We start from the raw sequence: 25,413 nt of genomic DNA, 5'->3' as shown, positions 1-25,413 counted from the left end.
GGCGGGGGCGCACCCGACTCCCCTGGCCCTTCTTACAAGCAGGCTTCACTCCAGGCCTAGCTCCTCCCTGCGGCAGACACCTCCCCGTCTCCCGCGGCGTCCCCGTCCCCACCTCTCCCTCCTCCCGCCTCTCCTTCCTCCTCCCTGCTACAGGGCCTCACAAAGCAGAGGCTACCGCAACCCCCGCAGTCCGCGGGCTCCGGCGCCCCTACTGCAGCAGCCCGGGGAGGGGAGAGCACAGCCCCGCGGCAGCGCAGAAAAGGCGCCCCTACGCCGCGAGGGGCTGGGAGTTGGGGGTGGTCTCTGGAATGGGAGTTTCCCCGCCTGGCCCAGGGGCAAAGGCGACCTGCTGAAACCGGATGGGCCGGCGGAGGAACTCCTACCCGAGAGTCCCACCCCGAAGATGCCCAGGCTCGGGAGGGCGTCTCCGCCCACAGAGCCCTGCTACCCGGGCTCTCGGCTTGGAAACAGCAGCCCCCTAGCCCCGCGCACTCGCACAGCCCCCAGCCTGCAGGCTCGTCTCCGGCCCCGCCCCGGGCTCTGGGTTCCGCCGCCCGGGCAGCCTGGCCCCGCGAGATCTCGGGACGCGGGATCGGGCCGGTGGGAAGCACAGTGCCCTGGCGAGGGTGGGCGAAAGAGGCCCCAGGATCTGCGCTCCGCCTACCCGCCTAGGGCCGCTAGAGGGCCTGGCTGGGAGACCCTTTCCGGGAGCTGGGCTGAGGCCTCGCTGGAGCCCCCGGTGGCTGGTCTGGGGAAAGGCCGCGATGTTACTCCTCACACAATGGACCCCACCCGTGATACCTGCCGACGCCCCGCACGGCCTGGGCACCTTGTGCCATATTGGGGGAGCGGGGAGACGGTCTTTGTGGACAAGGGACAGGAGCCAGGTCGGCCTGGAGCGACACTTTCGGGAGTCTGTGCCGCTGGGTGGGTGGATGGCCTAGAGGAAGTGGGTGGGAATGTACTCGGGTTGACCCAGTTCTCAGCCAGAAGCCGGGAAATCCTTTTTAGTACCGGTCTCTGACCCTCCGCTTCCAATCTATCGCTAAGACCTGCCTGGTCTTCCTGCTAAATAGCAAATTTGCCCACTTTTCACTATCGCTATGGCTACCCCTTCTTCCTTCACACATCCCACAATTTGTAATTCTGTCTATGCATCACAGCATGGCACTCAGGTGTAAGAAATGCCCCGTCTTTATTTTGGTAAATCTCATTAAATACACTGGGAGCCCCCTCCTCTCGTTGCCAGGGTTGACAGGAAATCTGATATTAGTCATTTTCCTGGAGCCTTATCCTGTCTTTGGGGCTTATCACAATTCCAGGAGGCTCAGGCCATCCTGAGAAGAATCACTATGGCTTTCCTGAGCCCAAGCCAGCAGGGGCTGGCAGCCCCGCTCCCTCTCCCTCTCCCTCTCCCTCTCCCTAGGGCTTGGCTTGGGGGCTCCCAAAGCCTGCCCAGGTTGTGGTATTTCTGCCCAGTTTGCCCAGGCATTCCTATAGCCTCCACATCTGAGCCCATCATCCCTCAGAGGCCCTGCAACGCAGCCCGCAGGCGCCTGGCCCTTTCTGCACACCTTCATTCCCGGAGGCAAGCCACTCCATCCGTCATCCATCAAAGCACCTGCACTTTCATTCCCTCTCCACCTTGGTCCATCAGTTCAACATCCTCTGCTGGGTGTGGTGGTGCATGCCTGTAGGCTTGATGAAGGCTGCCGTGAGCTCTGATCATTCTACTGTGCTCAAGAGCCCATCTCTTGAAGCGTGGGGAAGGGGGGAAAACCCTCTATGGGGTTGATTCTGGTTCTGGGTGGGCCAGGGCTCCACTATTTTACATTCCTACCCACAATGTAGGAGGGTTCCAGTTTCTCCACATCCTCACCAACACTTGTGTCCATCTTTTTCATGTAGCAGTAATTTCTTTGGCTTGTTCCAGAATCTTATATTTTTTTTTCTTACACACGAATTAGTATCTAATAAATATGAGTAGACCTTTATTGTTGTGTGGATTAATGGGAATCCAGGAAATAGCTTGTTTTGGCAGGAGGATGGACTCAATTTGGTGTCCAGGAGACTTCTGGACACGGTGGTCTGAGCCTGGGAAAGGGGTCTGAGCTGAAGGCGGAGATGCAGACCTCATTGAAATGTGAGCCTCACCAACCCACAGAAGGTAAAAAGGCTATGAGAGAGGGTGAGTTTACCTAGCAAGAGGGTGGAAAGTGAGAGATGGATGGGGTCAGGACAGAGTGCTGGGAAACACCCACATTCAGGGGACAGGCAGAGGAAGGAGCCCCCAAGTGGAGGCTGCCCTAAAGCAGAGGAGTCAGAGGAAAACTAGAAAGGAATGTCACCTTGGGAAAGACATCAAGGATGAAGAGTCAACAGGGTTAGAGACCATAACGGCTTCTCTACAATACAGATTTAGAATCTGTTGAACGAAATGGGCAAAATGTCGTTACATATTGAAGTTTTGTGATGGGTACTATTATTTATTTATTTTGAGATGGAGTCTTACTCTGTCGGCCAGGATGGAATGTAGTAGTGAGATCTCTGCTCCCTGCAACCTCCACTTCCTGGGTTCAAGTGATTCTCCTGTCTCAGCCTCCTGAGTAGCTGGGACTACAGGCACACACTACCATGCCCAGGTAACTTTTGTATTTTTAGTAGAGACAGAGTTTCACCATGTTGGTCAGGCTGGTCTCGAACTCCTGACCTCATGATCCACCCACCTCAGCCTCCCAAAGTGCTGGGATTACAGGCATGAGCCACCGCGCCCAGCTATGGGTACTATTATTTAATTGTCATGTATGTTGGAATTTTTTTCATAGGCATGAAATTAGTTGTTTTTTTTTGTTTTGTTTTTTGAGATGGAGTCTCACTCTGTTGCCAGGCTGGAGTGCAGTGGCATGATCTCGGCTCACTGCAATCTCCACCTCCCAGGTTCAAGGGATTCTCCTGTCTCAGCCTCCCAAGTAGCTGGGACTACAGGTGCACACCACCATGCCCAGCTAAGTTTTTGTATTTTTAGTAGAGACGGGGTTTCACCATGTTGGCCAGGATGGTCTCAATCTCTTGACCTCGTGATCTGCCTGCCTCGGCCTCCCAAAGTGCTGGGATTACAGGCATGAGCCACTGTGTCCGGCCGAAATTAGTTTTTTTAAAGTAGCAATAAAGAGATCACTGACCTTGGCAATTGCAGACTCTCTGGAGTAGAAGAAACAGAAGCCCGATTTCAGTGAAGGGGGATAAGAAAGGAGAGAAGTCAAGTGTGTTTTCATACCTGATGCATAATTTACTGACATCTCATGTAGCAACCACTGAGCACATATAACCCAAGTATCCCTGAGAAAACACAGTGTGTGTAATAGTCATTAATTACTTTCACAATCCCTTGGTGCCTCCCACATTGAGACCACTGTCAGCTAAGCCCAGCCAGCAGTGAGCAGTCCTTCCCCAAAAGGAGGAAAACTGCTTGCTAAGGAGCACCAGGCTTCACTCCTAAACTGTAGATACTCCATTGTGATTCTTCTGTCGGAGTCTGCCATGGGTTCAAATACCATCCCATCTGCTGCAGACACTTGAGCCACCTTGGGATTGGCTGGGCTATCAGGGCCATGTGGCAGAGTTGCTTGCCTTTCATTCTGGACCACCTGGAAATTTTCCTTTTCTCTGGGCCCCACTCCAACCCTGCAGCCTTATAGTTTACTCAGTAAGCTTATAAGGATCAGAAAAACACACCAATATATGTTGCCTCTAAAATACACAGAAGCCCAAGAAGTGTACTTATTAGCAGTAAGAGGCAGAAAGCCCAGCAAGTTGTCTTTCACTTTGCAGGGTCTTTCCTGGCATGATCCAGATCACTGAACACCTGGGAACTTCACATGGGTGGCAGGCCCCTATGTTCTCACGAGATTTACTTCCATTCTCAGGCACACTTGTGTCTTATTGATGCATCTGAAGTACCCACTGCTTCTCCTTCTCCCAATCCTAGCAACGTAGTATAATCAATGTAGTGGACAAATATAATGGCCTGTGATATGGGAGGATGATCAAAATCCACATAGACAGAAAATCAGAGACTTGAGGAGTTTTAAGACAAGATGAGAAAGGTGTACTTCAAGACAAGATGAGAAAGGTGTACCGCTATCCCTGCCAAGAGAAAGAAAACCACTAAGGGGACAGTCTACAGAGGACAAGAAAACATAATTCATCAGATAGTTTTACATCGTGGCAGAATAAAATTATTATTTCCATAAAAAGACCACACCTGGAATAATAGCATCTGCAACTGAACTCACCACCTGAGTAAGCTTACGGTAATGCCCTGTCATTCTCCGAGACCCGTGCCTTCTGCACAGACCAAATAGATGAGTTAAATGAAATGTGACAGAAACCACCGTTGCATGCCTATGTCCTGAATGGTACTACCTAGGTTTTCCTCTAGGATTTTTATGGTATTAGGTCTAACATTTAAGTCTCTAATCCATCTTGAATTAATTTTCGTATAAGGAGTAAGGAAAGGATCCAGTTTCAGCTTTCTACTTATGGCTAACCAGTTTTCCCAGCACCATTTATTAAATAGGGAATCCTTTCCCCATTTCTTGTTTCTCTCAGGTTTGTCAAAGATCAGATGGCTGTAGATGTGTGGTATTATTTCTGAGGACTCTGTTCTGTTCCATTGGTCTATCTCTCTGTTTTGGTACCAGTACCATGCTGTTTTGGTTACTGTAGCCTTGTAGTATAGTTTGAAGTCAGGTAGCGTGATGCCTCCAGCTTTGTTCTTTTGACTTAGGATTGTCTTGGAGATGCGGGCTCTTTTTTGGTTCCATATGAACTTTAAAGCAGTTTTTTCCAATTCTGTGAAGAAGCTCATTGGTAGCTTGATGGGGATGGCATTGAATCTATAAATTACCTTGGGCAGTATGGCCATTTTCACGATATTGATTCTTCCTATCCATGAGCATGGTATGTTCTTCCATTTGTTTGTGTCCTCTTTGATTTCACTGAGCAGTGGTTTGTAGTTCTCCTTGAAGAGGTCCTTTACATCCCTTGTAAGTTGGATTCCTAGGTATTTTATTCTCTTTGAAGCAATTGTGAATGGAAGTTCATTCCTGATTTGGCTCTCTGTTTGACTGTCACTGGTGTATAAGAATGCTTGTGATTTTTGCACATTAATTTTGTATCCTGAGACTTTGCTGAAGTTGCTGATCAGCTTAAGGAGATTTTGGGCTGAGACAATGGGGTTTTCTAAATATACAATCATGTCGTCTGCAAACAGGGACAATTTGACTTCTTCTTTTCCTAACTGAATCCCCTTGATTTCTTTCTCTTGCCTGATTGCCCTAGCCAGAACTTCCAACACTATGTTGAATAGGAGTGGTGAGAGAGGGTATCCCTGTCTTGTGCCAGTTTTCAAAGGGAATTTTTCCAGTTTTTGCCCATTCAGTATGATATTGGCTGTGGGTTTGTCATAAATAGCTCTTATTATTTTGAGGTACGTTCCATCAATACCGAATTTATTGAGCGTTTTTAGCATGAAGGGCTGTTGAATTTTGTCAAAAGCCTTTTCTGCATCTATTGAGATAATGATGTGGTTCTTGTCTTTGGTTCTGTTTATATGCTGGATTATGTTTATTGATTTGCGAATGTTGAACCAGCCTTGCATCCCAGGGATGAAGCCCACTTGATCATGGTGGATAAGCTTTTTGATGTGCTGCTGAATCCGGTTTGCCAGTATTTTATTGAGGATTTTTGCATCGATGTTCATCAGGGATATTGGTCTAAAATTCTCTTTTTTTGTTGTGTCTCTGCCAGGCTTTGGTATCAGGATGATGTTGGCCTCATAAAATGAGTTAGGGAGGATTCCCTCTTTTTCTATTGATTGGAATAGTTTCAGAAGGAATGGTACCAGCTCCTCCTTGTACCTCTGGTAGAATTCAGCTGTGAATCCATCTGGTCCTGGACTTTTTTTGGTTGGTAGGCTATTAATTATTGCCTCAATTTCAGAGCCTACTATTGGTCTATTCAGGGATTCAACTTCTTCCTGGTTTAGTCTTGGAAGAGTGTAAGTGTCCAGGAAATTATCCATTTCTTCTAGATTTTCCAGTTTATTTGCGTAGAGTGTTATAGTCATAGGCATGGGCAAAGACTTCATGTCTAAAACACCAAAAGCAACGGCAGCAAAAGCCAAAATTGACAAATGGGATCTCATCAAACTAAAGAGCTTCTGCACAGCAAAAGAAACTACCATCAGAGTGAGCAGGCAACCTACAGAATGGGAGAAAATTTTTGCAATCTACTCATCTGACAAAGGGCTAATATCCAGAACCTACAAAGAACTCAAACAAATTTACAAGAAAAAAACAAACAATCCCATCCAAAAGTGGGCAAAGGATATGAACAGACATTTCTCAAAAGAAGACATTCATACAGCCAACAGACACATGAAAAAATGCTCATCATCACTGGCCATCAGAGAAATGCAAATCAAAACCACAATGAGATACCATCTCACACCAGTTAGAATGGCAATCATTAAAAAGTCAGGAAACAACAGGTGCTGGAGAGGATGTGGAGAAATAGGAACTCTTTTACACTGTTGGTGGGATTGTAAACTAGTTCAACCATTATGGAAAACAGTATGGCGATTCCTCAAGGATCTAGAACTAGATGTACCATATGACCCAGCCATCCCATTACTGGGTATATACCCAAAGGATTATAAATTATGCTGCTATAAGGACACATGCACACGTATGTTTATTGCAGCACTTTTCACAATAGCAAAGACTTGGAATCAACCCAAATGTCCATCAGTGACAGATTGGATTAAGAAAATGTGGCACATATACACCATGGAATACTATGCAGCCATAAAAAAGGATGAGTTTGTGTCCTTTGTAGGGACATGGATGCAGCTGGAAACCATCATTCTTAGCAAACTATCACAAGAACAGAAAACCAAACACCACATGTTCTCACTCATAGGCGGGAACTGAACAATGAGATCACTTGGACTCGGGAAGGGGAACATCACACACCGGGGCCTATCATGGGGAGGGGGGAGGGGGAAGGGATTGCATTGGGAGTTATACCTGATGTAAATGACGAGTTGATGGGTGCAGCACACCAACATGGCACAAGTATACATATGTAGCAAACCTGCACGTTGTGCACATGTACCCTACAACTTGAAGTTTAATAATAATAAATAAATTAAAAAAAAAAAAAAAAAAGAAACCACCGTTGCATCTTTCAAGTCTTGTGGCACAAGTTCCTGTGACTCCCCAGAGTTTATTATTGGTGTATTATTTTGGTAAGAAGGGGAAGATTGAGGGGTTTCCACTTCCTCATTTTGCCATAATGATGCTTATTCCACAGGTCTGGAGGCTCATGTGTGAATTCTACCTGTAATTCCAATTATATATCATGAAAGTAAAAAATAATCATCATAATTGCAGAATGGGTTCAGGGTCCCACTGCACTTGGGTCAAAACTCCAATTATTACCTGACCCACCTGAGCCTCTACACAGCAGCTTTCTGTGTCCTCAGGAATTAACATTAAATAGACTTAACATCCACTAATCCCTGAAAAATTTTCCTTTCACAGAGCGCAATTCTCTGGCAAATGGCCCACGACCTTTTGCAGAAGGCTGAAGGAATGATTTACAGTATGTATCTCTGGTGCTATTAAAGGGGATTTTCTGAAGGGTACCGGCCTCTCTTTCATTCTAGGGACTTGGGGTGAGAGGTTGAGATTCTTTTTTAGTGGGTCAAGTCAAGCTTCCACTTGCCAGCTCTGGAGGGTTTGTGTTTGTCTGTTGGTTGTTTTGTTTTGTTGTTCTGTTATAGAGATTGAGGAGGGCCAGGTGCAGTGTCTCATGCCTGTAATCCCAGCACTTTGGGAGTCCGAGGTGGGTGGATCATCTGAGGTCAGGAGTTTAAGACCAGCCTGGCCAACATGGTGAAACCCCGTCTCTACTAATAATACAAAAATTCACTGGGCCTAGTGGCACATGCCTGTAATCCCAGCTACTTGGGAGGCTGAGGCAGGAGAATCGCTGGAACCCAGGAGGTGGAGGTTGCAGTGAGCCAAGATCGCACCACTGCACTCCCATCTAAAAAAAAAAAAGAGAGAGAGAGAGAGATTAAAGAGGACCTTAAGAGCTGCCCATCTGTTTGGTCTCCTGGGTCCTATTTGGCCCTTGATTAATCAGACTTTGCTGAAGACATCTGTGGTCAGAACATGCTGATTGCCACCTGAGGTCTGATGTTCTGGGCAGTCGAGTGCTGTTCGCCCTCTGCTCCCCTGGGGTCCCATTATTTCCACTGAAATCACGGAGTCCATTTTCATGGCAGCATCTCCCACCAGTATGGCCACGCCACAGAGAGCAAGTGCTGCATCATGCTTCAAAGATGCTCCCCTCACTCATGTGTTTCTGAGTGCCTTGGTGAAGGGAGTCTTCCAGGCTGTACAGGAGGAAATTAGGCATATGGAACTTAGCCAAGGAGAGGGAGTGGGTCACACGGGCAACAGTCACCTCAACATTCCTCCCTCCCTTGGTCTTTGAATTGCATCTTCTATATTAAAACAAGGAACTTCTGGCATCTCGATTTCAGTGAGCACAGGCCTTGATTGAATCCAGGAGTCAGTCAACCGGCTAAGCAAACAGAACCACTCCTAGCTGCTCACACTGGCACATTGAATCTAGAATCTCAGCTACATGTACCTGTATTAATCAGTTCAGCCCAGCGAAAATCATATTCCTCCCTCCCTGGATTAGCACCCACAGAAAACATTCTCATATATGCTATCCAGACTTTTGCTGATGTAAGTTAGCAAAATCTTGCAATTCTTTTCATGTGTGTGCTACGTCCTCCCAGATTTGACTCAGGAATTAGGCAGGCAAGGATCTAACCCATGATGGGGCTGGAGACAACGTGAGTGTGGCATGAAGAGAACTAGCCTCCCCTCAGGTGACATATGCCCACCATATTTTGCTCCAGAAGTGGAGTCTAGTTTTCACGCCTTGAATTTGGGCTGGCCTCATGACTAGCTTTAACCAGGAGAATGTATGATAAGTGACATGATGCAAGAAGCCCAGGCCTCAGATGCTTAGCTCCTGCCTCCATTCTCCCGGAATCCTGAGGTCACCGTGCCATGAAGAAACTGAGAAGAAGAACCCTGTGGACAGAGAGGCCCAGCATCAGCCATCCCAACTATCCCAGCTGAGCCCAGCATCCAGTGATTGCAGTCATCTGAGCAAACCCAATTAAGTCACTACCTGTGGAGTGGCCTGTTACTCAGCAATAAATAACTAAAACACTGCAGGGTAACTTCAAGGCAAGGTCATTGCAACATCTTCAGGCAAGGCGGCAGGAGCCTCCGCAGGCAGAGGAGCAGGGACTGCTTCTGCCACTAGGAGGCGCTGTGGAGTAGGGGTTGTTGGGGCGAGGGCAGGGGGGCCTCTAAATTGTCTGTATCTTCCCACATGACCACTATCTCATTCTCATCGAGGTCTGGGCCCTAAGTTTCACCTGAGACAGAGCAGTACTATGAATTCAGTCGATAAATTGACAATGTAATTTGGCAACAGCAGCCTCAAATTCATGACTTAAGAAATCAGAAGGCCGGGCGCAGTGGCTCACACCTGTAATCCCAGCACTTTCAGAGGCCGAGGCAGGTGGATCACGAGGTCAAGAGATTGAGACCATCCTGGCCAATGTGGTGAAACCCCATATCTACTAAATATACAAAAATTAGCTGTGTGTGGTGCTGCGTGCCTGTATTCCCAGCTACTTGGGAAGCTGAGGCAGAAGAATCTCTTGAACCGGGGAGGCGGAGGTCGCAGTGAGCCGAGATTATGCCACTGCACTCTAGCCTGGCAACAGAGTGAAAAAGAAGAAGTCAGAAAATGTGGCTCAGTGCACTCTCCTCTGCCTGGAGTTTCCCCTGCTGAGCTTGGGACCTCTGCTTACACCAAAAGTGGGTAAATGGAGAAATGACATGGAAAAAAAACAAAGAAAAAGAGCTGTCCATTCCTCAGCGTGTGTCTTTTAAATACAAAGCCACTTCCTCATTCTTGCTGGAGCAGCCAGGTGGGTCAGTGTGAACTGGGTGCGCCCAGAGGGATGGGGCACTGGAGACCACGTGGTGGAGCTGAGCAGACGGAGAAAAGTCACACTGAGAAAACGGAAGAAAAACGGCAGCAAGATGCACGAAGGATGATGTGTCTCCAGGGCACCTGAAGGGATACTGCTGTGCATGTGTCATGCTTCTGTCTAGGGGCCTAGAAGATTCCCTGGGGGTCATGCTACCCTTTGAAATAGGCCTCTAAGGATGAGGGGGGCTCAACAGGCAGAGATGGGAGAGGCCTGGCACCAGGTAGAGGAGACAGCATGGACAAACAGGAAGGGGAGATGGTGATAACTGAGTGGGGCAGTAGAGGTAGCAGGAGTGACAGGACAAAGGATTGGGAAACTTGGAGGGGCTGAGTGGCAAAGGCCATCTGTCCTGCCTCTAAGAACACTCACTGACCTGCTGTGTGCCTTATCCAGGGGGCTCCCATCACATAGCAGTTCGATCCTCCATCTCCCACTTCCACCCTCCTCACCGCCCCCCTCCCCGTGTTCCAGGGTCACCCTGCCTACTCCAACTGCTGCACCCCTGTTCCAGCTGTTCCTCACATCTGGAAGGCCTCTTTCCTTCTTGTCATCCAGCTCTAGCCCCTTCTTCCAGGAGTCTCCCCTGACACTTCAGCCCAGCCTGAATCCAAGGCACTGTGGCATAATGGAAAGGATCAGACTTTTTACTGTTGCAGAGAGGTAGGCTCAAATCCCAGCTCTGCTGTATGATTTCTTTTTTTTTTTTTTTTTGACGGAATCTCACTCTGTCGCCCAGGCTTTCACTCTGTCTTCCAGGCTGGAGTGCAGTGGCACGATCTTGGCTTACTGCAACCTCCACCTCCTAGGTTCAGCGATACTCCTGCCTCAGCCTCCCGAGTAGCCAGGACTACAGGCAAGCACCCCCATGCCCAGCTAATTTTTGTATTTTTAGTAGAGACGGGGTTTCACCATATTGGCCAGGCTGGTCTTGAACTCCTGACCTCGTGATCCACCCACCTCGGCCTCCCAAATTGCTGAGATTACAGGTGTGAGCCACCACGCCCGGCCTGCTGTATGATTTTGAATCACTACCTTCTCTTATTAGTAACTATTAATAATATTTATTGGCTATGTATTTGCCAAGTACCAGGGATTACCTCATTTAACTTTCACCACAACCTTATGAGGTAAGTACTATTATCATTTCCACCTTACTACTGAGGAAACTGAAGCTCAGAGAAGGTAAGTAACTGACCCAAGGTCACACAGCTAGGGAGTGGCAGAGCTGGGATGCCCATCAGACCTGTCAGGCTCCAACGCCTCTGCTGCTAAACACCATAGCTCCCACTGGACAGCTTCCTTAGAATGGGCATTTATTAGGCACCTCCTGTGTGCTGGGCATTCTGCTAGGTGCGGTGATGCAGCAGGACACAGGCAGACAAGGGCATGCTCTCTCGGAGGCCACAGCTGGAGTGTCAGGAGGACAATGAGCCCCGTGCTGCAGGGACTGGGGAAAAGTCCCTGCAAGCTGTGACTGCCCCCTGCAAGCTGTGGAGCACGGAGCTCACACATGTCAGTAACTTCTCCTTCCTCTACAGCCAGGAAACCTGGGTTCCCAATGGGCCAAGCTCTGTCATTGACCTGCTGGGTGGCCTTGAGCTGGTCACTTCACCTCTCTGAGCCCCAGTTTTCTTGTTCATAATGTGGGGCAGTAATAGCTACTCCGGAGGGAAATCTGAAAATTAAATAAAATCATACATGGCAGTGCAGGGCACACAGTAGGCACTCAGAAGAAGGCTAATCCACATCTCCCCCACTTGCATCCACATCTGGGACCCACACAATCCAACAGGCTCATTATCTCCCGAGACTTTAACAAGCACCAGGGTGAGAATAACAGGGTGATCCCTCCAATGGCCTCCAGGCGGCAGGAAAGCTCCACACAGGGCAGTGATGGGCCACTGGGGACAGCACAACTGGCTGGACCAACCTCTAGAACCCACCCCACCCCTAACTCACCCACCTCTGCCACCTGCACTGCCACTCCCACACCAGCAACTCCAGTCATCACAGACTGGTGTTTGAGATGCAACAGCACAGACCTCTTACCACCCTCCCCACCTGAGTCAGGATGGAGGAGCGTGGCCTCAAGATCCCCTTTGGGTCCTCTGGGTGGCTCCACACCCATGCCTGGCTTATTTTACTGCCCATTCCCACTTGGTGGGGGAGCTGTCACGGGCTGAACTTCAGGGCCAGGAAACCTAGGTTCCAGTCCAGTCTCTATCTTCTCTGAGCTGCACCTTGTAAAGTTAGGATGACTTCCCACCTAACAGGGCTATTGCGGGGATTAAGTGAGATGGATACAGATTGTATGCAAGTTAACGCACCTTCTTTACTAGAATCTGTACTCAGTGCTGGGTTCCAGGCACTGTGTTAGGGGCCTCTCCTGCCCTTCCTATGTGGCAAAGCAACTACCCTACCGACTAGGATCGAGTCCCAGTTCGGCCCCCACTGACTGTGGGGCCTCAGGCAGCTCACTTAACCGCTCAGCCTGTTATCTCACCTGTAAAATGGGAAAAATCCCTTACTAGCCAAGCTGTTAGGAAGCTTGGATAAAATTGTACATATCAAGTATTTGGCACATAGGAGGAGCAAAACACAAAGCAGTACCAGCTGGTTTCACTCAAAGCATTATTCTGATCCAGAAATGCCTACTCACCCTTTAAAGCAGCCCACATGTCACCTCCTCCTGGAAGTCTTCCTCGATATGTGCATGATGCTAAATTAGGTGCAGGACTTACAGCAATAGACAACCAACCACGGACCCTCTCTTCATGGAGCTTCCATTCTAGGAGGGGAGGCATGCAGGGAAGTCTTAAGTGGGTAATTTCATAGTGCTAAGGAGTCAGTAAAGTGAGAAATCATGGTAGAGAAACTGAGGTGGGAGAGGGACTGGTTATGTAGGGTGGTCAGTGAAGGCCTCTCTGAGCAGACGTTTACGCTGAATCCTGGATGACAAAAAGCAACCCTGTAAACATCTACAAAAACCGCCTGCCAGGCAGAAAGGACAGCTAGTGCAAAGGCCCTGAGGCAGGGGGACAAGCGTGGCACACAGAACAGAATGATCCAGGTGCCTGGAACACAGTGAGCCCTGAGCACCCTGGTCACTGTCCAAGTCTCCACCTCTAGACAAAGCCCCTTGAGGATAGAGATCTAAATGATTGAGCTGAAGCACAGGACGGCCCTGGGACTCTGAGCAGTCTTGCTGAAACTCTGTTGTGGCAATGACGGGAATGAATCAGCTAGCCCTTCTGCAGACCCATGTACATCTTGGTGGCTACTGCTGGATTGCTCAGCCAGGAAAGGGGTCCCTTCCTGAATCAACAATCCCCAGGTCACAATCTTTGGCAGAGGAAAGCTGGAGGTGCCCAGAGAGAAAAATGACCTGTCCAAGGTTAAATGGCTAGCAGGCAGCAGAGATGGGGCTCCAGCCCAATATCCTCTGCTCCTCTGCCTCCCTGGCCACTGGCTCCATCCTGTGCATCCCTCTCTCTCCCTGAGTTATGGTGTCAGGAGCCCTAAGGACCATGAGGCATCCAACCGGAGGACTGTGTCAAAAGGGACTGTGTTGGGTACCTACTCCTCGCCTGCTACAAATCCAACACTTCGGGCCACCTAAGGGCAAGGATCCCCACAAGCTCCTTCCAAAGCCCAGCCTAAAGCCAAGCAACTTACTAAATGTGTGCCTCAGTTTGTACCTGTGGCCCTGGATGCAGCATGAGGTCAGTTTGCAATGAAAGGCTAGGGGAGCTAGGCATAGTGGCTCATGCCCATAGTCCTCCCTGTAGTCCACTACTCTGGAGGTTGAGTAAGGAGGTTCGCTCCAGCCCAGGAGTTTGAGTCCAGCCCGGGCAACATAGTAAGACCCACTTCTTTAAAAAGGGTAACGAAAGAAAGGCGAAGAGGTTGAAGACTGGCTCCAGTTCCAGTGCTCTCATTCAGGCCCTGCAGCTGCAACTTCTCCAGGGCTGCCAGAGCCAGAACCATTTCCCGGGTCAGCATGGAGTGCACCTGCCACTTGGCGCAGTCTGCACAGTGATCTGCCAGCATTCCAGGGCCTGATATAAGCCATCAGTAGCAAGTCTGCCTTAACAGGAGACCTTGTCCCCTGGGAAGAATGGTGTAAAAATCTCCTGATCCAATCTTCTTCCACGCTTCAACAGAATTTCATTTGAAAAGTTTTATTGAAAAAAAAATTGTACAAATAAGTTCTTGGATTGATAGCAACAAAGGCTCATGTTCCCCCTTCCCTCCCCATCTTTGAAGAACTAAAAAAGGAAGAAACAAAAACAAAAAGTTCATCCCCACAACGCCAGACACGATGCTTCTTGACCAGAGTCTGCCCAGAAGCCCCTCCTGGGAGCTCTTTCTCCATCCGCCTCACTGCGGCCAGGTCTTCTGGGGGTGCCTGGTCCCAGGGGCTGCAGCACCTAGTTTTATAGTTGGGAGAGGTTGGGATAGAGCTAGGGAGGCGGCTGAGGTGTTTTGGTGTCAGGAGAAGAGGGCTGGCTGACCCCGCTAGCTCAATTTGGTCTCACAGGTGAGAAGGTACCTGGCTATAAATATGAACACTGATTGAGGCAGGCTTGATCTGGGACTTTGAGGGCAGGCAGGATGACTGTGGCCCAGGTCCCACAGGATGTGGAGTTTCCAAGCTCAGCATCATGGAATCTGGGGCCCATGTCCAAGTGGAGTGAATTCTAGCTAGGAAGGTCCGCTCAGGCACACGGGAACCCTGGTCTGTTTTTCCACCCCCACCCCATGGAGTATCCAAGGCTGGTACCTCACCTACCCCCAAACCCCAATAGCACCCATGTGTCTCAGGAGCCTTTGGCTGCCTCCTGCCATCCTGTGTGCACCCGGAAGCCCTATAACTCGTCTCGCATCTTGTCACCCTTAGGCCGGACCAGGCGCCCAATGAACAGCAGGGAACCGCTCTGGGTGTCCCGCACCAGGAAGATGAAGGGGTGGTCGGCGTAGAACAGCTTGGGACTGCGCAGCTCCTCGCGCCCATAGATGTCCTGGTCAAAGGGGTTGCCATCTGTGTCCAACTCAAAGGCGGTGGCGTGGAATACGCTGGCCAGGTACAGGTCCTTCTTGCCTGACATGCGTGACAAGTCGGCCTTGTTCTTGTCAATGGCCTCAGTCAGGCCCAGCCCAGCCAGGTGTTTCTGTGGGAACAAGGAGGTGTGCCAGGTGAGGCCATGGCATGCCAGGCTCCTCCACCCTCAAACCCTCCACCCCATACTACCTTGACTGCTCCTCAGAGAGAAGAGAACTGCTCCCTGGCCACCTTCTGTATGCCAGGCATGGCACTGGGCACTTCAAACCACAGCTTTCTCAATTCTCACTGCAACCCTACAAGGGCTTCTAATCCCCACTTCACAGATGAGGAAGCTGAGACTCAGAAAACAAGTGAGAAACTATCCCAGCACTGCCCAGCCGCAGTTCAGGGACAGGCAGCATGGGCACCACCCAGGAGCTTATCTGAAATGCTCATGTCCTGACCCCAGCCCAGACCCCCTGAATCAGAATCTCTGGGATTGGGCATGGATTCCTTTTCACAAACTCCCCGAGTGCTTTCTTAGCATACTCAAGTTTGAGAAAGACTGATCTAAGGACAACTATGTCCACATCACTCTGGGGCTTAACACCTGTCCAGAGTGATAGGATGCCTGGAATTTGCTTCAGAATAATCGGATGCAGGCGGGAATTGGTGGGTAGAGATGGCTCACTATTGGCCGTGAGCTGATAATGCTTGAAGCTGGGTGATAGACACTTGAGGGTTCGTTACACTAATCTACTTTTAATTTATTTTTCCAATGTTCCATAGTAAAAAGTTAAAACACATACACAAACACACACACGCATCTTTCCACCGCCCTGCACAGCTCTTGGAAGCCAACCATAAGCTCTTTAACATATGACCTGTGCCTCTGTGGCAGCCTCCAGCCACATCCCTTGGCACGACCCCCCCACCCTCCAGACAGCCTCACTGGACAGCTGATACCCTGGATGGCCATCCTGTCTCCCATTTGGGCTCTTTAGAAACCCCTTCTTTCAGGAAGGCTTCCCGAGCCCACAAGACAAGTGGTGTCTCCCTGGACCTTCCTGGTATCAGTCTGGTGCTGCCTGTCTCTCTCACCTGGCTTGGAGTTCCCTGAGGGCAGGGCCCACGTCCAGGGCTCTCCCTGGCTCTCAATGCAGGAGAGAGGACAGTAAAGGGCTATGGGCTGAGTAAATGGCAGGGCCCAGGATTCTGCAGGATAACCTCCACCTCCCTGGCAAGGCCACACAGGAATTAGGCCTGAGGTCCTGAGACTCAGGGGGTCCTGAGACAGGCATTCGAGGTAGGCCCAGCTCTTCCCACCCTGACGACCTCGCACACGTCATCCACCTCAAATTTCCCAACTCAATCTACCCAATGAACTGGGGGGTGGGGTCTCCACTGAGGGTTCCAGGAAGACACCAGAGGAACAAGGGGAGAAGGGCGTGGGATAACAGTCACTGGAGAAGGGGCTAGGGAAGGATCAGGCCCAGGACCAGGAGAGAGGCAGTGACCCCTCTCCAGGAACTCCCAGGGTCTACAGCACAAACCAGTACAAGCTCCACTTGTCCCTGGTGTGGAGGCTAAGCCCCACTTCATCTCCAGCTTTCTCTCTCCAAGCTGTCTGGGCAGCAAGTCTGGATCAACTCTGCAGGTGAGAACCATTTTTGGCATCCAAGGAAAAAAGGACACAAAAGTTTCCTTTTTTGGGTAAGTCAAAAATCTCTCTCTTGATGACAAAAAGGCCGCTATTATGTTTTTACCTTGAGGTCTAATTGCAACTCCACCACTTACGAGCCTGGGGAACCTTAGTGAGTCATTGCTTCTCTCTGAGCCTCTGCCCACTGCCCAGGGTGGCTGCAAGGGAGAATCTTGAGCATGTGTGTTAAGTTTCTGGCCACCCTAGATGACCCATAGCTACCAGTCTGATTATTGCATGGTAGATAATCCTCCAGCTTAAACAATCTATAACTGGGGGCACTTCAGACCTCAGAGGCAGTGCTGTGACCAAAGGTGAGCTCTGGTGCAAGATGTCTGAATTACTAGCTGTGTGACTTTGCACAGGTTACTTAACTTTTCTGAGCCTCAGTTTCCTCATCTCTAAGATGAAATTTATAGTCCTACCTAATAAAGTTGTTTTGAGGATTAAAAGAGTTTAATACATACAAAGGCTGGGTATGGTGGCTCACACCTGTAATTCCAGCACTTTGGGAGACGGAGGCAGGCAAATCACTTGAGGTCAGGAGTTCAAGACCAGCCTGGCCAACATGGTGAAATCCCGTCTCTATTAAAAATACAAAAATTAGCTGGGGGTGGTGGCTCATGCCTGTAATCCCAGCTACTCGGGAGGCTGAGGCAGGAGAACTGCCTGAATCCGGGAGGTGGAGGTTGCAGTGAGCCGAGATGGCACCATTGCACTCCAGCCTGGGCAACAGAGTGAGACTCCATCTCAAAACAAAAACAAAAACAAAAACAAAAACGTATAAAGTGCTGAGAAAGAACGTCTAGCATACAGGAAGTGTTCCGTTATATTTAGCCACTGGTATTATCATCATCTTCCCAAGGGCAGGGCCCACACCTCCTGTCCCAACTTCCCCTATCACAGAGCCCAGCACTGCCTGGACATCCAGAGGGTCTTGGGACAGACCTGCTGAATTGGTGAGTGGACCCCCAACACCTCCCCCTGACTCCAAGCCCTGCAGGCCCCTGGGCTGGGCCACCCCTTACCTGCAGGTCATGGGTCACCTCCACCACACCCTTGGGCAAGGAGATGGCGACAGCCTTCTTCTGCATCTTCCCCATCCAGACCTTCAGCTGCTCTTTGGTCAGCAGCTTTTCAAGGCGCTCAAGAGGCTCCACGTGATGGGGCATGAGGATGATGAGGCTGGAGAGCTTGTGGGCCAGGGGCATCTCCACGATTTGCAGCTTTTCCTTCTCGTCGTCATAGTAGTTGTAGAGGCCTGGGAGAGGAGCAGAGAGGACACTGGGTACCCTGTGTGCAGGGGTGGGTCAGACCCTAACTACCCTTAGATCTCCACCCACCTTGACACCCTGCTCCTCACAGCACCTACCTGTCCGGTGCATCATCATGACACCCACGGTATAGGACCGAGTCACCATGAAGCCACGGTTGTCCACCATCTTGTGGTGGAATTTCTCATCCCAGTGTGCTGTAGTTGGGGCAAAACACAGGGTCAGAGACACATGGCCGCCCCCAGACACAATCACAGCCCACAGCCACCCCCAATTGCAGACCCTTGATTTGTCCCTGCCACAGGTCTTTGCTCCATTCTTCAGAGCCCAGCTGTAGAGCACCCAGCCCACAGAGTCCGTGTTCCCAGCTTTGGGAAGGGGTCTTGGCCCCAGGACATGCCATCTGAGGATGCGGTTCCCTACAGTCAGTGCCTGGCTGCTCCCACATGAAACAGAATTTATTCCACCCTCAGTTCAGCCACCTACCTCTATGGCCACCCCCAGCTCTGGCACTTGTCAGATATTTTGGAAACATGCTCTGAGGTGGGCTTTCTACCCTACCTGGTACCTGAGGGACAGCTGTGCCCTGGGCAGGGAGTGCCCCATGACCACCCTTCATTTTTTTTTTTTATTTTTCTTTTTGAGATAAGGTCCGTCCTACTCCGTCCCCCAGCTGGAGTGCTGTGGTGCAATCACGACGCACTGCAGTCTTGAATTCCCGGGCTCCAGCAATCCTCACACCTCAGCCTCCAGAGTAGCTGGGACTACCAACATGTGCCACCACGCCTGGCTAATTTTTTGTAGAGATGGGGTCTCGCCATCTTACCCAGGCTGGTCTCGAATTCCTGGGCTCATGTGATCCACCTACCTTGACCTCCCAAAGTGCTAGGATTACAGGTATGAGCTACTGTGCTCGGCCCACCCTTCATTTTTCTCTGCAAGTTCTGTCTCCATGACCAGAAAATCACAACAAAAAATATCTGAGAGTGGCCTGAACCCTGCCCTTGCTTACAGCCAGACCTGTGTTCCAATTCAAGCTCAGTCACTGACTCGGGGAGACCTCACCTCTCCTAGCTTGCCCTCATTTGTAAAACAAGGGTTACTTCATTCTCACAGCAAACTGTGAGAATAGTATTGTCTATGTAGGTACTCAAAAATATTTATTAACCCTACATCTAATCTTCAACTGAAGACAGAGACATCTGGGCCTGAGTCCTGGCTTTGCTTCCCCCTCGCTGAGCCTGTTTCCTCACTGTGAAATGAAGGTAACACTGCCTGTCCCCAAGGTTGCTTTAAGGATTCGGGGTCTTGGTCGGTTGTGGTGGCTCACACCTGTAATCCCAGCACTTTGGGAGGCCGAGGTGGGCAGATCACTTGAGGCCAGAAGTTTGAGACCAGCCTGGCCAACATGCCAAAACCCTGTCTCTACTAAAAATACAAAAATTAGCTGGGTGTGGTGGTAGGTGCCTGTAATCCCAGTTACTCGGGAGGCTAAAGCAGGAGAATTGCTTGAACCTGGGAGGCCAAGGTTGCAGTGAGCTGAGATCGTGCCATTGCACTCCAGCCTGGGTGACAGAGTGAGACTATCTCAAAATAAAAATAAGTTTAAAAAAAGGATTCGGGTTTTTTCTCTAGCTCACTACTGAGGCAGAATGGATTATTAAATTTTATTCATTCCAAGATATAAAGGAGGAGCACTTTGACGAAGTTCGGTCGGATATATTCCATGGAGTCCCTCTGGGGCCTCGGCTCCCTGAACCATTCCTTTACACGCTACCTGTCTCTGAATCTAGTTTCCAGTCTGTACAAAACGCTCAGTGACAGTCCTGCCTCCCTGGATTGTCACAGCATAAATGAGAGGCAGTTAAGAATGGAGCGCATGGAATGTCGTCCTAACTCTTGTAGGGGGTCCTGGCAGGAGGAGGAAGAGGACCCCTGAGCGCGCCCCCGACTCACGCTTGAAGAACATGGCGTTGACTAGCAGGGCGCCGTCCGTGCGCTCCACGTCCTTGGTGACCTCGGGCAGCTTGCCGTCTGTGGTCTGCGCAGCCCACTCGTTGATGGACTGCAGCGCGCTGCGCTTGTCGCGGAAGTTGATCTTGGAGTGCTCGCAGTTGTAGTGCTGCTTGCTGCTGCGCACGAAGTCATCAGCGAAGCTCACGGAGCTGGGTCCGTATAGGCGGCTGCCCAGCTTCCAAGTCACGTTGCGCGCCGTGGAGTTGCTGAGTGAGCGCAGCAGCTCGCCCAGGCCAGTGTGCACCTCCTCATCGCGCAGCTGCTCAGCGCTCAGCACTGCCTTGGCCTGCGACGCCGTGGTCGCCTTGCCACCCAGAGACACGAGCCCCAGCGACGAGGCCACCACCACGGGCGACACCAGGATGTTCTCCACTGCCTGGTCCTTGGCCATGGCCTGGTACAGGCTGAAGGCCAGGCCGGCACTGCGCTCAGCAAGCGTGGCCGCCTTGGGACTCAACTTCTCTGCGGTTCCAGGAGCTGCTGCAGCTGCAGGTTTCTTCACCTCGGCGGTCAGAGCCACCGCAAGAAGGCAGAAGGCGCTGAGGAGCAGGAGGGAGTGCATGGCTGGGAGGTGGTTTTCGTGCACCACGGTGGGCCTGTGAGGGTTGCACAGACAGGGTGGTCTTGAAGCCCAAGGCCTTCCTCCCCCAACAACCACCCCCAGCCCTCTGGCTACCACAAGTCCCCTGGAGATGGGGGCAAGAGAGCCCACAGTCCAGGAATCCCAGACCTGACTCAGGGTTGCCAGCCTCTCAGAGGCTTCTGTGACCTCCCTACTCAAAGCAGCATTCCCAGCAAGTCACCACCAGACCACCTTATTGATTTCCTGCATTGGCCAGCCAACACTTCCACTTATTTGTGTGTTTATTACATATCTATTTCTGCTCCTAAATAGGCTGTGGCCTCCAGAAGGACAGAAAACCTAGCCAATCTGGTTGCCACTATATCCCCGGTGCCTAGTACACAGTAGGCCTCAGCTCTTCCTGAATGAAGGTAAAACAGGGTCACGTGGCCAGACCTGGGGTCTTCATCAGTTTTATAGGGTGGTCAGCCCTGATCTCACATAACCCTGGGGGCCCTTTTCCAGTGAGAAAAAGCAGCAGCTGAGCTGAGAATCTACAGGAAGCCCAGATGCCTGGGCAAGGGATGAGGGACAGAGCTGGAGGGCTGCCCCGCCCCCATGCCTTTCATTCTGCTCTGGGATGTTAATGAGTCACCAATTGGGTCACTCATTAAATGGGGAGCCCAGATGCTTCACTCTGCTGCCCCAAGGGTGACCCTGAGAGTGTGTGTGTGTCCTGTGTCCACTCAGCCTCAGTCTCCCTTTTCCAGGCTGAAGGGTCCAGGTCTCCATGCCCAAGGCTTCTGTCTGGGCAGGAACTTGGAATGTCCATCTGCCCACGGTGCTCCTGGTGCGGATGGGAAATCCCCAGGACAAAAGCTCCTGAGGGACCAACTCCTTTGAAGACTCAGTGGGGGTGGGGAGGAAGCTTCCTGACATAGCACAAGGACACGATACTAGGGAAAAGGGTGAGTCACACACAGCTCGATAGAGCAGTGATCCCCTCCCCCATCACCAGCAGCTGGCCAGATGTGCACTCAGCCTCCAAGGAAGCTGGAGCCATGTCAGATTCCATTCTGCCCTCCCATCTGACAGCCTCTGCCACACAGGCCATTTGCTCCAAGGCTTCAGGGTTGCCCTCAGGCCTCCTCCCCAAGCCCCAGCAGTAGCAGTGGCCCCCAGGACAAGCCCCTGTCCCCTCTCTGGGGCCTCCAGTTGGGACAGTCTCTGTTCCTGGGATACTTCCACACTCCGTCTCTCCCTTCAGGCCATTATCCTCCTCTACGTCATGCAACAGCACAGGAGAGATGACAGCGCAAAGGGAAGGATAGAAGGAACCCTGATGGAGGCTGCAATACCACTGCTCTGGTAGATCCCAACTTGTGGTCATCCTTGAAGAAGACCGAAATTTGAGATCCTGGTGGAAGACCCTCAGGACTCTGGCTGCCTGGGGACCACTGTATTTCTGGGAAGACTCTACTGCTGCCATCCCAAAAACCTGGACAGGTTCCCCATCTCCCGGGACTGCCACCCTCCTCGAAGCCTTGAAGGTGCAGTATAAGAGAAGCAAAGGGTCCAAGGGGAGGGAGGTGGGAAGAAGAGGGAAGGCCCAGAGATCTACAAATGTCTGGCAGGAGCTGGGAGATCTGAGACTCACCCTAAAATGAAGGGGGGATCTTGGGGCCTAGAATAAACCCCAAGACACCTTCCTCCCAGCCCTGGCTCCTTCCCTGCCAGAACTGGAGCCTCAAAGGCAGAGCAACCATATAATTTATTGTACAAACAAGGACACTTATAAAAGTAAAATGGGCACTACTAATTATTACACCACGATAATAGGCATATGGCCACCCTACTCAAAAGCCACCTCTGATCCGGACCAGTGATGCTGGAGCTCAGACCGCAACAGAGGCCACCAGCCTCCCTTCCCAGAGGAGGCAGCTATAGAGCCCGCTCCCAGCCATGCAACGTGGCAGGTACCATCTTGACAGCCCCCACCCCCACCAGCCAGAACCTCAAAGGACTGGGAGGGGCTTCTCAAGCAAGCTCCAAATAACTGGTTTGGGATTCCTCAGGCAGCTCGCTAGGCCCGCAGCAGCTTAGCGCCTGCTCCTGGTGGTGACGTGGCAGGCAGGAAGCTGAACTGTCTCCACCGGCCGGCAGAGGGGGGCTTCCAGCCTGGGAAGCAGGTCTGATTCAGGTCCCTCGGGGTGCCACGTATTTACCCGGGGACTCCAGGAGCCTTCTTGGCCTTAGTTCCCTTCCCATCTGTACATGGATCTCTGAAGGGTGATGCGCTACTGGGGAGAAGGGCAGCCCCATTAAAACCAGCAGCAGGAACGGGGAAAGGCAAGTTACTGCAAGCAGGCCAGCCTCTCACAGCCCAGCCCATCTCGCCACAGAGAAATGCCGGCCCTCAGGCCAAGGGTAGCTGAGTTACAGTCCCACAAAGAAAATACAAGATCACCTAGCCAGGACTGTGCCCACAGCTAGTCGGACTGAGCAGGGTCTGGAAGGGAAAGGGAGGAGATGAAGGGGGCCACCAGAGGGTCCCAAACACTTGAGAGGTCTAAAGTACCTGGAAACTGCCTCAGAGGGAGGTCAATGCCTGCCTTTTTCATTCTGAAAGAAAACAGAAGAGTGAAGAGGACGGGAGAGGGCAGAGGACAGATGGTGAGGAGGCCCCTGGCGCAGAGGGCACAACCAGTTCCCAATCTACAAGGCCCTTGGAGGTCGACCACCTCACTGTACAATGGGAGAAACGAGGCCAGGGCAGGGTGCCACCCCAGGTCCCTCGGGATAAACAGGGGTCCGCCTTCCTAGCACAGGGGTTCTTCCTCACAGAAGCACAGATCCCCTCCTGAGGGCTGCATGCGGTGTCCTGTTACACAGCCAGTACAAAAAAATCTCTGCTGGGAGTCCCGGTGACAGAGGAGATAAAGGAGAGGACGGAAAGGGGGGATGGGTACATGAACCATCTGAAGACAGTAGGGTGTGGCCCCGGTCAGAATTCCGGAGAACCAAAGCCCCCCTCATTTTCCCCAGGCCTCCATCTGGGCCCTACAGCCCAGAGGGACCAGCCGGAAAAAAAGGAAGAGGAGGGGCTAAGACTCTGGGCCAGTCTGGAAGTGCATTCATTGTCCCTCCTGCTCTCCAGCCACCTCCGGAATGTTTCTAAGCTGGGGGGCAGGGAACCCCAGCCTCTGGAAGTTAGACTCTGCAGTTTAACTAAACCCTGCAGTTACTCCAAGAACCCCGTGGCAGTGGACAGAAGGACAAACTCAAATCCTTCTAGTCAGCCCCTTCATCCCCAAAGCAGAGCAGACCCTGCTGACCCCTACTCCCTTTTTCGGAGGGTAGGGAGCCTCGCTGGCCAAGTGTTTCCCTTGACTGCCATCATCCAGGCTGCAAGCTGCTGATGAGAAATTGAGCCACTGTCGCCCACTTCTATCAGAGCACATGGACCCCAGGAGTCAAGACTATTTCACCTCCTTTCCCACCACCCTACTACCTTCAGGAGGCTAAGATTCCCTCAGCAAGCCTGTGAGGAGGCTGGGCCACCAATCACTGCTGCCCCTGGGTCTCAACCATAGAACGGAAGTGACCTGGAACTGCGAGGCCGGCCTGTCCTCCCTACCCCTGCGGGAAGAGGCACCGGACCCCATCTCCTTCCTCCTCTGTTTCTTTCCGCAGAAGCTCTGCTCTCCGCCGCCAGGCCCCTTTACACAGCACCTAGTCTCATCTCTGCCACCACCACCTTCTAGGGATCCCTGCACTATTTCCCAGTCCTCCGAGTGTACGGACTCCCACCCTGGCTCCTATCTCCGCCCTAGCCCTCAGCTGGCTCCATCACCGGCTAGCCCTGGGCTCTCGATTCCAAACCCTCCAGCGGCCCACAAAGTGCCGGGGGCTCCAGTTTGCAGGCTCTGGCTTGGCCCCCAACGCTTCGCAGGGTCGCCTCGCCCTTCTCACTCACTCGCGCACCCCCAGATTGCTCGGCGCTCCCCCGGGCGACACGCAGGCGTCTCCCGCGCCTCACCTGGGTCGGGCTGGGCTGGCGCCGGGACGTGACTCTCGCTCTCGAGCCACAACACGATTCTGCTCTTCGCCCGCTCCCCGGCTCCTGGGATCTATATATGGCAGTCCCCACCCCCTCCTGCCCGTCCCGAGAAACTTCTGGAAAGTTGGAAACGCTTCCGGAGGGCGCCCCAGCTCCGCCAAAAAAAGCCAAAGACCTCCCTCAAACCTCCCCAGCCCCCGGCCCCTCCCTCTGCCGGCGCCTCCCGGTCCCTGGGTCCTACTGCCCCCCTCGGCGGCCCGGGCTGCGGGGCGCCGGGAGTCCCCACGGGGACCAGCGTGTCCTTCAGAGTGCGAGACTCCTCCCACCCCCAGGCTCTCTGCACAAGCTAGCCCACTCCTAATTGCACATTCCTTCAGCCACCCTTTTCCCCTCAGGGGCTCTGCTCCAAGCAGAGCCATCTCCCCTTCTCCCCGCTCTCCCCCATTTTCAAGTGGAAACATAATTGAGCCCTATGCACCCCTCTCCCTCTCAGGGGAGACGGTCAGGCTTCTGAAGGCAGTGCCCTTCTCCATGCTTGTTCATTCAAAAAACCTCAACCTCAGAGATGGCCAGAGGGAGAGGGAGCCGACCGG

At 51.7% G+C, this 25,413-nt stretch overlaps 1 protein-coding gene across 2 annotated transcripts; it reads right to left on the bottom strand.

The window, feature by feature from the left end:
* Nucleotides 1-14,327: 14,327 nt before the first annotated feature.
* Nucleotides 14,328-25,030, bottom strand: SERPINH1 (serpin family H member 1). 2 transcript variants are annotated; one of them, XM_008020183.3, is made up of 6 exons: nucleotides 24,800-24,867; nucleotides 23,339-23,382; nucleotides 20,139-20,794; nucleotides 18,281-18,379; nucleotides 17,937-18,169; nucleotides 14,328-15,333 (listed from the first exon to the last, which is right to left on the bottom strand). In XM_008020183.3, exons 3-6 carry the CDS (start codon nucleotides 20,758-20,760, stop codon nucleotides 15,031-15,033), a joined length of 1,257 nt encoding a protein of 418 aa, XP_008018374.2. In that variant the 5' UTR covers nucleotides 20,761-20,794; nucleotides 23,339-23,382; nucleotides 24,800-24,867; the 3' UTR covers nucleotides 14,328-15,030. The 2 variants fall into 2 exon arrangements, with proteins under 2 accessions (XP_008018374.2, XP_008018373.3); XM_008020182.3 differs by lacking the exon at nucleotides 23,339-23,382 and having other exon boundaries at nucleotides 24,800-25,030.
* Between the last annotated feature and the right edge of the window lie 383 nt (nucleotides 25,031-25,413).

Source organism: Chlorocebus sabaeus, chromosome 1 (genome assembly GCF_047675955.1).
Source record: "Chlorocebus sabaeus isolate Y175 chromosome 1, mChlSab1.0.hap1, whole genome shotgun sequence".
Lineage (NCBI taxonomy): Eukaryota > Metazoa > Chordata > Mammalia > Primates > Cercopithecidae > Chlorocebus > Chlorocebus sabaeus.
The sequence above is the reverse complement of the archived record's forward strand: the minus strand, read 5'-3'. Positions and strand labels throughout refer to the sequence as shown.